Source organism: Asterias amurensis, chromosome 11 (genome assembly GCF_032118995.1).
Source record: "Asterias amurensis chromosome 11, ASM3211899v1".
Classification (NCBI taxonomy): Eukaryota; Metazoa; Echinodermata; class Asteroidea; order Forcipulatida; family Asteriidae; genus Asterias; species Asterias amurensis.
In genome coordinates, this window is record NC_092658.1 from 17,095,575 (window position 1) to 17,107,942 (window position 12,368).

The 12,368-nt window shown below is 40.4% G+C and overlaps 1 protein-coding gene across 2 annotated transcripts in view; it reads right to left on the reverse strand.

Moving 5' to 3' along the window:
• Positions 1-12,368, reverse strand: part of LOC139943803 (uncharacterized) — a 62,873-nt gene that overhangs the window by 6,256 nt on the left and 44,249 nt on the right. For both annotated transcript variants that reach the window (XM_071940622.1, XM_071940623.1), the window contains 11 exons: positions 11,934-12,021; positions 11,322-11,611; positions 10,003-10,878; positions 9,453-9,679; positions 8,725-8,902; positions 7,972-8,149; positions 6,969-7,088; positions 6,087-6,377; positions 1,464-1,648; positions 899-1,036; positions 221-325 (listed from right to left, as the gene is read on the reverse strand). In XM_071940622.1, coding sequence (XP_071796723.1) covers positions 221-325; positions 899-1,036; positions 1,464-1,648; positions 6,087-6,377; positions 6,969-7,088; positions 7,972-8,149; positions 8,725-8,902; positions 9,453-9,679; positions 10,003-10,878; positions 11,322-11,611; positions 11,934-12,021 — 2,676 coding nt within the window. The remainder of the gene's footprint in view (positions 1-220; positions 326-898; positions 1,037-1,463; positions 1,649-6,086; positions 6,378-6,968; positions 7,089-7,971; positions 8,150-8,724; positions 8,903-9,452; positions 9,680-10,002; positions 10,879-11,321; positions 11,612-11,933; positions 12,022-12,368) is intronic.

Genomic DNA, 12,368 nt, shown 5'->3' on the forward strand with positions numbered 1-12,368 from the left:
TTGACTCTAAGTCCTGGACTCGAGTTCAAGTCCTGGACTCGAGTTCAAGTCCTGGACTCGAGTTCAAGTCCTGGACTCGAGTTCAAGTCCTGGACTCGAGTTCAAGTCCTGGACTCGAGTTCAAGTCCTGGACTCGAGTTCAAGTCCTGGACTCGAGTCCTACAACTCTGCACATAAATAACAAATATTTTTTCCTCTATTTGTTGGAATGAGTTCTTACATTGACAGTGTCCGTTAGCATCAGCATCTTCTGATTAAACCTCAGCAGTCGAGTGAACTTGATGATGGCCATAAACAAACAAAGCCCAACCATGGTCAGGTAGATCTAGGGTTAAAAGAGAATAATACAAAAAATGTTGACAAGTTTTGTCTTCTAAATTTGACAAGATGTGCAGATCAGGAAATTAATTTAAGAAGGTCGGCAAGCTCCTATAAATAAATAAATAATACTAAATAATAAGACCACTTATAATGTGTCGATATACTTAAAGTTTTGACATTCATGGTGCAAAATACAGACTAGAAAGAATAAAAACAAAGCAACATTATCAGCGTATATAAACAACTATCAATACAAAAACAATGTCTGTAACTAAGCCAAACTACTGTTCTGGAAAAACGGGGCTTTGAGAGCAAGTTTGAAATCACTAAGGGTGGATAGGCTAGGTATTCTGAATGGCAGCTGATTCCAAAGGTGAGGACCAGAATGAAAAAAGGATCTACATGTATCCCCCCAAAAACTGTGTGGTAGAGGGATGACTAATAATGAAGAATCCAATGAACAAAGACGTATAGTGGGCAAACTAGGCCCATACATCATAACAATTAGGCGTACACATCCTACCTATACATCATAATAAATGCATCAAAATGACAGCCAAGCCCAAGAAATACTCACATAATCCCAGTACGCCAAGAACTGAAAGTTATGGAATTCATTAGGCGCAGCGTTGATCTCCTCTGTTAGCTCATTGGCCTGTAAGAGTCGATACAGGTAGCTGACAATAGCTCCGATAGCCAGCCCATGGTTGATCACCTAAAAACATTAATAAATACAAATAATTTATTGATATATAAAGTGAAAGTCCAATGTAATTTTGTTCAAATGCGCTGAAACATAAAATATAAAAAAAAAATACAAGAAAATCTACTAAAAAATTGAAACATAAACAAAAACTTGTAAACATACTTCTATCTTTGAGTAGTATTTCTAATAATGAAACAAAGCAGTCAGGTTGGCTCAGTGGTTTCTGTCCCCATGCCTTTCACCTCCGTTACCCCCTGGCTTAAATCTAACGTTGAGTGAGTTCTTAATGGGTCCCAACATTTCAACAAGCTTGCTCTAATCATCATCTGGAGATTAGACGTCATTGTACATTCATTTACCATCAAATCGGCCCAAATCTGCTAAAACAACTTGATAAGATGCAGCTTTAAAAAATACATTGATATTTTTTGCTCACCCCGTACACATTCCAAGGATCTTTGAAGTAGGCCTTCTTTTGCTTCTTGATCAGAGCAGCCTCCCTACCGACGTAGAAAAGCAGAAGCACAGAGAAGATGACTTCAGCTGCCATCACAAAATAAGCAAACGTGCCATAGTAGTGGTCCAGTGTCATCGTTTGAAATTTAGGAAACGGAAAAGCACCTGTAGTAAAAAGATTTCAACAAATATTAGTTATGGTTTATTCAAAGCACTGGACACTATTGGTAATTACACAAAATAGTTTTAAGCATAAAAAATGACTTGGTAACGAGCAATGGAGAGCTGTTGATAGTATAAAACAATGTGAGAAACAGCCCACTCTGAAAAAAACATAGTTTTTGAGAAGGGTGTTTGTTTGTTTGTTTGTTTGTTTGCTTTTGTTTTTTGATGTTTGTTGTTGTATGTAATTGAGGTATTGTTCTGCTTGTGTATTTCTTACTTACATGTGTTTGTTTTAACATTCGTGTTGTGTGTGTTTGTGTACTTGTTGGTGTGTCACAGTCTGTTTTATGTGGGTATCAGTGTACTATTTTTGTCTATTTATAATCATGTTTTTTATCAAATTTATGTAACTGTAATTTTCAACTTTATACTAATTTATATTTATACATAGTTTTTAATGATACCTGTAAGTGGCGGTTATCCGCTGTTGGATATCAATAATAAATAAATACATAAAAAATCCCTAGACCAACCCACAAACCAAGTTTGGAGTTAATACGGCAATTCCTTTTTGAGCTATGGCTCAGACAACATTTCTTTTGTTTTAGCCATAATGACCTTTATATTTAACTGAGGGGGGGGGGGGGGTCCAAAAAACAATAGGCTTTTTGGGGATTTCTAGACCAACCCACGAACCAAGTTTTGAGTTGGAAATGCCAAGTCCTTTTTGAATTATTGCTCGGACAACATTTCTTTTGTTTTAGCCATAACGACCCTAACCATTAACTGAAGGGATAAAAAATAATAATAGACTTTTGGGGGATCCCATATGACCAATCCACAAACCAAGTTTGGAGTTGATACGCCTAGTCCTACTTGAGTTATCACTGCCAATGTAACACCAACAACTGTGCAGCGACGTTGGTGCAATTATCAACTTCACTCTTACTGCCAATGTTGGCTTCAGACACACAACAATGGCTCGTCATCGGCAGCCAAACAGAAACCGAAGCAAATTTTTGCAACATTTAGCCAATGTGGGCGCAACATAATACACCAACATGGGTAGAATGTTAGTTTGCGTCACATCAGTGACATTGCCTCGTTATTGGCTGCCAATGAAACACCAACAACAACTGTGCCACAGTTGGGAAGGACCATGCGTAGTTGGGCAGGCCCATTCAAAACCAACAACAACTGTGTGGCAGTTGGGAAGGACCATGCGCAGTTGGGCAGGCCCATTCAAAACCAACAACAACTGTGTGGCAGTTGGGAAGGACCATGTGCAGTTGGGCAGGCCCATTTAACACCAGCAATAACTGTGCCACAGTTGGGCAGGCCCATTTGCAGTTGGACGGCCCATTTGCAGTTGAGCGACCCATTTGCAGTTGGGCGGCCCATTTGCAGTTGGGAAGCCCATTTGCAGTTGGTCAGACCCATTTGCAGTAGGCCAGGCTTACATTAACTACAGTTAATACTGCAGTTGGTCAGGGCCAAACTATAATTAGGCCGGTTGTACAATTGGGCCACAACTTAGTTAAAGAATAAGTTTGTACACACCAGATAAAACTACATGTAATACTCAAACAAACACCATGAAAACTATTATGGTATCTGGTTTAACACAGTTTTTAAGGACTAGTTTAGAGCAAGTTTGAGTTTGCTTGATCACATCACATATATTAAATGCAGTTTCATTATTGTATTCCATAAAAGAGAAATCTGCATCATTCATTGATACCTTTGGTAACTGTCAAAGACCAGTGTTCTCACATGGTGTATCCCGACATTATGCATATAAAATAACAAACCTGTGGAAATTTGGGCTCAATCCGTCATCAAAGTTGCATGAGAACAATGAAAGATAAAGATGTGCTTTCAGATGCCTAATAAAAGGCTTCAGGTCTGAAGTCTTTTAATATTTTAAGGAGAAATTACCACTTTCTCAAAATTACATTACTTCAGAGGAAGCCGTTTCTCACAATGTTTTATACTGTCAACAGCTCTTCATTGCTTGTTACCAAGTAAGTTTTTACGCTAACAATTATTTTTTATTATTTGTGATTGATTGAAAAGTTTGAAAACAAAACAAAACAACTAAGAAGAGCAGCATCTAATGTTGGACTTGACCTGATTTTAACCACTATGTTAATGAGGTCACACACAGCATGTGAGTGATTGTCACAGTATTGCAGTCAAACATGTAAATGATGTTATAAACTGCTCATAGGACTATTTTCAAAGGGGGACAAGTCATGTCATGGAATTGGAAAAAGCCAGTATTCAGACATATGGCTTATTCAAACAGTTTGCTGGATTGATGAATAAAACAATTGAGAAGAGCAGCATCTAATGATGGACTTGACCTGATTTCAACCACTGTGTCTGTTAATGAAGTTATAAGCCATACATGTATGAGTGACTGACAGCTATCACAGTATTACAGTTCTGTATTAGGATTTACACACAGGACTGCTTTCATTAGGAGAGCAGCTATGAAAGTGACATTAGCCAAGTACAAGTACAATGCTAATGGTTTTTAAACAGGTTATAATTACTTTTCTGGTTTTAGGTACAGTGATTGATGCTCTTTTTTTTACATGTGTATACATAATTTATTTGCAAACAAGGGCTGAGGACAAGCACTATCTGCTGATGGACCACCTGTCCGGGAGTGTCACTCTTAATTATTAATGAAATGCATGTTAGTGACTGTGAGAATGGCTCAGTAAACCTGAGTAAAATCTGATAAAAGCCACATCCACTTTTATAAGTGACTGTGATGTTGTTTCAACATTGTGGTCCTAGCTAGACCTGGTACTAGCAGCACCCAGGACTGCTTGCATTGAGAGAGCAGCTATTAACCAGTACCACACAGAATTTCACACCGTGACTGACAATATGGACGATATTATTACAAACTTGTTCAAGTTTTTACAAATGTTGATGCCACTTGTTGGGAGTTTTGGATTTGTTGGAAATGTTCTTGTATGTGTGACTATAATCTACACCAAGAAACTGCATAATGTGACCAATTTGATGATACTCAACCTCGCTGTTGCAGATGCATTGGTCTCTGTATCTTATGCTCCGTATGCATCTATAGCTTTTCAATTCTTACTTCTTGAAAACAGTTCATCTCATTCTAGCATCAGCCAGTGTACAGCAAACAGTCTGGATCAGTTCACTAGTACTTGGATATATTATTTCTTTATCAACTGTTTCAGCGCCCACTCTGTTCTCAATCTCACTCTGGCCAACTATGAAAGATTTATTGGAATCAGTCGACCTTTGCAGTATACAAGCTACTTCACAAGAAGAAAGATCACGCTGTTGTTACTTGCTGTTTGGATAATTCCAGTACTAGAGTATTTGCCTCGATCAGTCCTCATAATAGATCAGTTCAAAAGAGACAATTGCGAATACGGGGAGGTACGAAATCCTGCGGTCGCAGCCTCTGGCATTGCAGCAATGCTGTTGCTCCTTCTACCCATTGCAGCTACAATTTGGATGAACATCAGAATCCTCATCAACCTGAAACAAGGAGCCAGAAACCTAGAAGAGCAAGGAATCCAGGGCCCAGCTCAAGACCTGCACCAAGCTCACAAGAAAGTCACCAGCACTCTTGCTATCATCACTACAGCTTTCTTCATTCTGATCTTGCCTGGAGCCATCTTTTATCCTGTATCCTTGTTTCTGCATACATACGATTTCAGTTTCGATGTGGCCATGTGGAGTGTGTTTGAATCCCTTTCCTTGCTGAATTCTGCCATTAATCCAGTCTTGTATGGATTCAAGTATGTCCAGCTGAAGAAAGCATTCATATCCATGGTGTGTAGCCATTGTCACCAACAAAGACAGCCAAACCAAATTGGTCCACTGTGATTTAAAAACTGCAGTACTCAATAAGTTGCGTGCATCTGTGCAAGTTGTCCTGAACATAATTATAGGCCACATGAGTGTGGAGTGCCACAGAGCTCCATTCTGGGGCTTGTTCTCGGCTTACACTATCCATATTACAACTCTGCCATCAATCCAGTGTTATATGGATTCAAGTATGAAAAGCTGAGAAAAGCATTCATATCCATGGTGTGTAGATGTAACCAACAAAGACAGACAAACCAAATTGGTCCACTGTAGCTAAAAGTTAACTGATGTGGATCAAATTAAAGGAGACTTCTAAAACTCCGAACCTTTTGGGACTGCTTGACTAGACTGCTTTATTAGGAGGTAGTATCTGATAAATATTAATCCTATAAACTAATGCGACCTCCGACGTCATGGCATATTAACCAAAGAGTAACAACTTTACCTGCCAGTGTGCGCATGCATCGTTTTGGATCAAAAATTTGTATCGGAAGTGACCAGTATAATCATTATTAGTATTTTATTAGAGGGCAGTTTAGATGTAAATAAAAGGCACATTATCTATACATACCTCCTGTAGGGGGAAATTCAACCATACAGTGCGAGATAATGTGCGTGTTGGACGTTGGGTTGTACACGACGTACTCAAAGAACACCGCCCTCGTCTGCTGGTCCACCCACTTCTGGTCCATCAGGTAATCGATCATGACCATGTCCTCCTCAATGTTGACGCCAAACTGCACGGTGAACCCTCCGCCGAAGTAACTAGTGATATCCCCGATGGTAGGGTAGGAATCTAACTCCAGCCAGCCTCTGTACTTCCACACACCCAGGAAGGCAGACGAGTCGTAGTCTATCGGAACTGATGAGAGGATGAAGTTAACAGGGGATTAAAGTCCATGGTTTAAAGCAGGCCGTGCTACTTAATATTAGCATTCAGTGTGTACAACATAAGTTTAAATTTCTTGCTATGCACAATTGCTGGAAGAAATCATTCCCTGGCGCTCGGCCAAAGTGAAACTCCTTTATGCGAGAGATATATGATTATGTATATGTAGCAGGATTGAATCCTTGATTGTGATTGGTCGATCCATATAAGCAAGGGGTGTGATATAAACTTATCGCATGGCCCATATCACACCCTGGGTATTGTGTGTTCAAACTCTGCGTTTTGCGCTTTTATAAGCTATAGCAGAACAGACAGCTTATAAGAAATAAGTGTAAAAGTGGCACCTTTGCGTCACATGTTGAACGCCACATGCGTTGCTAGGTTTGGTGGAAGATAAACTTGTTTATCACACGCATTCTCGTGGAGTACAAACAAAACATAGTGCTTCTGCGTCCCATATCCAACTTCGGCCTTGTTGGATATAAGATGCAAAAGTGCTATACTTTTCCATATGTCCAGTCAATATTCCACTTGCGCGTGTGTGATAACCTATTAATATCTTACTTGATTCATTGGCTGGTTCCCATCCCTCATTGTAGCCAATCTCCACATCATCAGCCGAGGAATACTCATCTATACAATGATGTATGGTGTTCCTCATCTCCTCTTCAATCTTGCACGAATCTAAAACACACAAAAAATGACAAATTGTAAATAATCATACAATCTGCACCCTGTCTGGTCAACAATGGTTAGGTTATTAGGTCTACTTGTCGACTAACTATTTTGTTGTATGAGATATCCTAGGTCTGAAACAGGGTTATATGCCTCTCTTAATATTTATGCATGAGGTACGTCACAATGCTAACTCAAAACGAGGCGATGGGCGCAGCCACTGCAAGTGATGGGGGACGTGTGCCGCCCATAGCCTCATTTTGGGTAAGAATTATGATGTCATGCATAAATATAAAGTGAGGCGTACATGTATATTCCAAATAGTCAATGTTTAAACATTTGGGTTTTTTTTTCTTCTTTTCTTCAAAATTGTTGGTGGGTGGGTTAAAAGAAATAACTGAAAATTCAGTTGTTATTAAATAATACATATTAATATTTACATTACATTTAATGTAAACACGTCAATTTGAGTCTCTTTAACTTCTGTCGTGTATTTTTGTGATATTTTTAATAAACCTTATTGAACGGTTGAATGATTGAATGAATACAAAATATTGACAAACACAAACGAAGAAAACAAAATACCCAGCTAGCCCAGCTGTGAGATTGTCACCATCCCTGACTAAACTACATAGTTGTCTGTTTAAGCAAAGAAAAAAATCATTGAAAACAACTTGTGTTTGGTTCATTTTAACGCATGTTTGTGTTCTTCAGTGTATGGGGGCTATTTCATAAAGCTATTCAATATTTAAAAATCAAAATTTTGAGAAGGTTTTCAAAACACTTTCGAAAAAAAATAATAAGATTTTTGACAACTGGATGATCAAGATGAGTTTATTAATCATCTAAAAAACAATATCCCTTGAAGATGTAAGCCAAAATAACAACTCACTGGTGTAAACTCGGACTTGTCTGAGCCTCGCAACTCCAAGCAGTTTATGCGCACGGTCTGCAATGAACTTTTGCTGGGCTGACGTTTCATCGAGGACCCCGTTGTAATGTGTCCCGGCGTACAGAGACGGCACAAAGACTTCCTTTACATGCTTCCAAAACTTTGTACGAGAAGACACCTGCGGGGGAAAAATGGCCAAAGTCAATCAAAGCAAATGGAATTAAAGTTCTCTCACCTAAAACCGCACTTTTGCACAAAGACGCGCCGAGACAAAACATTTTGAATGGAGCATTTTTGCAATGACGCGACAATATCAATGTAAACAACAGGCTCTTAGAAAGTTTGTTCAATCACAACAACACTAAATTTGGTTTGCGTATTCAAGAAGTTTTGTTTAACTTTGATACAACAATGACTTCGAGGCACTGTTCATTTTTGGTAATTACTCAAAATACTTAGCATCGAAGAACTGTTGATAGTGTAAAACATTATGAGAAATGGCTCCCCCTGAAGTAACGTAGATTTTAAGAGCGAGCTTATTTCTCACTAAAATATTTGAGTATGACAAAAGACTTTAGCACAACACACAACACATTGTGCAACAAGGGTGTTTTTTCTTTAATTATTCTCTTGCAACTTCGATGACCAATTGAGCCCAAATTTTCACAGGTTTGTTATTTTAATGCTTGACAATTACCAACCGTGTCCAGTGCCTAGGAAAATTCTTTAGATCAGGTGTAAGGGTTGACTTACCGAATCAAATTTGGTAATGCCGTTATAATCTGCATTGACAAAGACGCTTTCCATGGAGTTAAAGACGCCATGACTGCTTGGGTCCTTGTTACCATACGCAATGAGGAGAAGGATGTACAGATAGAACATATACAGCCCAATCTCCTTCAATATGGCGTCCATCTTGATCTCCTTGAATCTAGAGGGAGGACAACCACAACAGAATTTAAAGTTTAACCTTTTAGAGACCATAGCAGCCACAAGCAGTTTTTACCAAAATGCCTATAGCGGGACAAAAGGTAGCAAGGTTTGAACTACTTCAAGTCATATAAAGAGGTCAAAGTAACCTCCAGTTCATAAAAGTCTTTAGGCAAACAGAGTGGATGTAGTAGCAACTGTTTAATTACGGTCTGCTATGGTGCTCCAGAACTTTGAGCTTGCTCAACATTATTGGGCAACCATCCCACCTTGCGGTAAGATGGAGTGGCAACGTACTTAAACAGAATACATACTATGAATGGAATTGCCGTGCTAGGTGTGGCACGGTCATGTGCACACAGACTGGATCCGTTTGTAGCATGCTCAGCCCGTTAAAAGACATACCCAAGTCATAACTAGAATTAAACTAGCTAAGGTCGCATCATAGACAGTGTCCGGCAAAAGCTTAACGTCTAGCCAAACCAAACCCGTTTTAAGAATTTTTTAAAGGATTGGTTCAGACGTTTTGAAACATCTAAGTTTTGACTTACCGTGTCTCTCGTGCCTCTTCCAGCTCATCAGTATCCGGTGGTTTGATCGGGCATTCCTGTTTCTGCCGTTCCAGCTGCGCCAACTTCTCGGGGTCTTTCAATTCTTCCTCAGTCAGTCTCTCGTGGATGTACTCCTCATCTGATTTGAGGTGAGGCGTGGAAGGCTGGTCGTCTTCCTTGTCTGGCCGCTTGATGACCAAGGCATAAAATGTGGCGAGGCAAAGAACCTGTGATTTAAATAGCAACAATTTCGAAGAAGAGTGATACAGAGGGCAGTCAGGTTGGCTCAGTGGTTTCTGTCACTGCCTTTCAACTATGTGGAACCTGGTTTGAACCCAGACCGTGGATTGGGTTTTCCGGTTCCTACCTAACTGCATAGTTTTTTCCTATTGGGGTATTCCTCCCATGCTTAGAACTGAAATTTCGTCATTGCGTTCTCTACAAAAAATTGCCGGGAGGTTATGCTGTCTATATAATTAAGATTCAGAAAATATCTCCCTCTAGTTGATAAACTGCCAGCAGTCCCTACAAAGATTCTCTTTACACCTACCTTGATCGGCTGAGAGAACAGGATATCCTGGACCAGAGAGCAAGCCATTGAGGTCAGCCACTCTGTCGCCTTCTCAACACCAAACTGTCCAGCCACCTCAATGGTCAACCAGAATGCCACGCCCACAGTGCAGAACGCAACAGCCCAACCGATGAACTGACATCCCCAGGGCAACATGAACTTTGGCTTCTTCTTCTTGGTCTTGACGCCGGCTACAAGTTGCAGCTCATCGTTTTCTTTCTTCTCTCCGTCCTCGCCTTCTTGGTTCTCCTCCTCCGCCACTTCATCTTGGAACCGCACCACCCGGCTACGAGCTGATTTTAAAAGACGCTTGTTGTCGTCGCCGGTGTTCAGAAAATCAAGTTGCTTCTCAAGCTCTGACGAGGCCTTCTCATCCATCCGTTCCTTCTTGTCTTGCTCGATCTCGTCTTCCTCCTTCTTTCCGTTGTCCGTCTTCACCTCTTTCCACTTCCAGAATTTCAACCAGGAAAAGTAGTTGATCTTATCCGGCGGCGTCCTGGACAGCCGGAACATCTGGACGATGATGAGGTTGGCCGGGAGGACCATCATGCTGCTGATGACGCCGACGCAGATCTCTCCGACGGAGATGCTGACGGGGCCCAGGACGAACGACTGGCCGTTGTTGCCGCCGGTGACGTCCACGTTGTAGAAGAAGATGTTGGACATCATAGTAGAGAAGAGCAGGGACAGGCAGCAGGTACAGCGCTGCATGCGGGTGAAATTGCTACGGGCTGGTCGCGCAAAGATGGAGAACCACATGTGGCCGTCGCTCAGGTTGCGCCGGGTCTTGGAGTAGAAGAGGAATCCAAAACTGGTCAGCTCGCTCTTACCAGCGATTGGAATTACTCGTTCAATCTACAAAAACAAACAGATCAAAAAAAAAAAATTCTGTTGAATGTCTGTTGAAAAATACAAGTAAGGTTTGTGGTAACACCATGTCAATGAAATCTCTTGTTAAGTTGTGGTTGCTCTGAAAAGAACTGGTTGTGATCAGTATGCTCTGACCATCTTCAAGAGAATGCAATTTATTTTATTTCTTTTTTTCAGAACCAACACAACCACTTGTTGCATGGTGTATAGATTTACTTATATTTACTTTTTCTTTATGTGTACTGGGTAAAAAAAATGGGTTTTCCACTCATGCCCAGCCAAACCACTAAAAACATAAAATACTTACAACACAATATTACAAACATATTACAAATATAATGTACAATATTACAAACAATGAGAGGGTAAAAGAAATTTGGACTTGAGGATTGCACAAAATTAAAAGGAAAAACTAAACTCCAGAATACCTGTCCGTCATCCTCTTCGACAGCCAGCCAGCGATCCAACATGAAGTAGTACATACGATCCGTCTGCAGATCCTTGACTGAGAGACGGTTCAGGTACCAAGAAGCGTGCTTCCCTTTGTTGTTATGCCAGATGCGAACATGCTGAAGGTTGCCCAGGGAGCGGGGCGCCGCCAGGACGAAGGTGTCAATACCCCCGACTTTGAAGACCTTCCTCTTGGGGTCATCTAAGAGGCGGGGCCTGGACTCCTCTGCATCCCCGGTCAGGATCAAGGAAACCTTGGCTGAGGTATCTGAGGGTAGATAGTTTATAATAAGTTTACATATAAGTTTAATTATAAAATACTACTTTTGACTTGGAAAGCACTTCATGGTCTACATTGCAGATAAAGTGCTTGCTTGTTTGTTTGATTGATTGATGGATTAGTTGACATCTTTAGTTGTCTACCTCTTGCTCCATTTTGTGTGTGCCAAGATCTAAATGAAACAGCGGTATATAAATGCCTTTTTGTATTGTATTGCATTTGTGAGAACTCTCTTTTAAATTTTTGCATTTTTGCAGAGAGATCATTCTCCATACATGACCCCAAAAGCTAGGGGTGTGATTGAACTTACTTGAACCAGCACGCATTCCTGTAAAGACAGTGATTTCATACATGTAGTGATCTCTGGGGTCGTTGTCCGCTAATGGAGTAGCACCGGCCTGGTCAGAGAAAAAGAAAAAAGGTGTTTAGAACCCTGCTGCTCACCTTGTTTCTTTATTCCCCACTCTCATCACATTGTAACAATCTTAAAGACACTGGACACTATTGGTAATTGTCAAAGACTAGTCTTCTCACTCGGTATACCTCAACATAAGCAACAAACCTGTGAAAATTTGAGTTTAATTGGTCGTTGAAGTTGCGAGAGAAATGCCCTTGTCGCACAAGTTGTGTGCTTTCAGATGCTTGAATTTGAGACCTCATCTGAGGTCTTGAAATCAATTCAAATATTTTTGGTGAGAAATTACTTCTTTCTCAAAAGTTATATTACCACAGAAGGAGTCCTTTC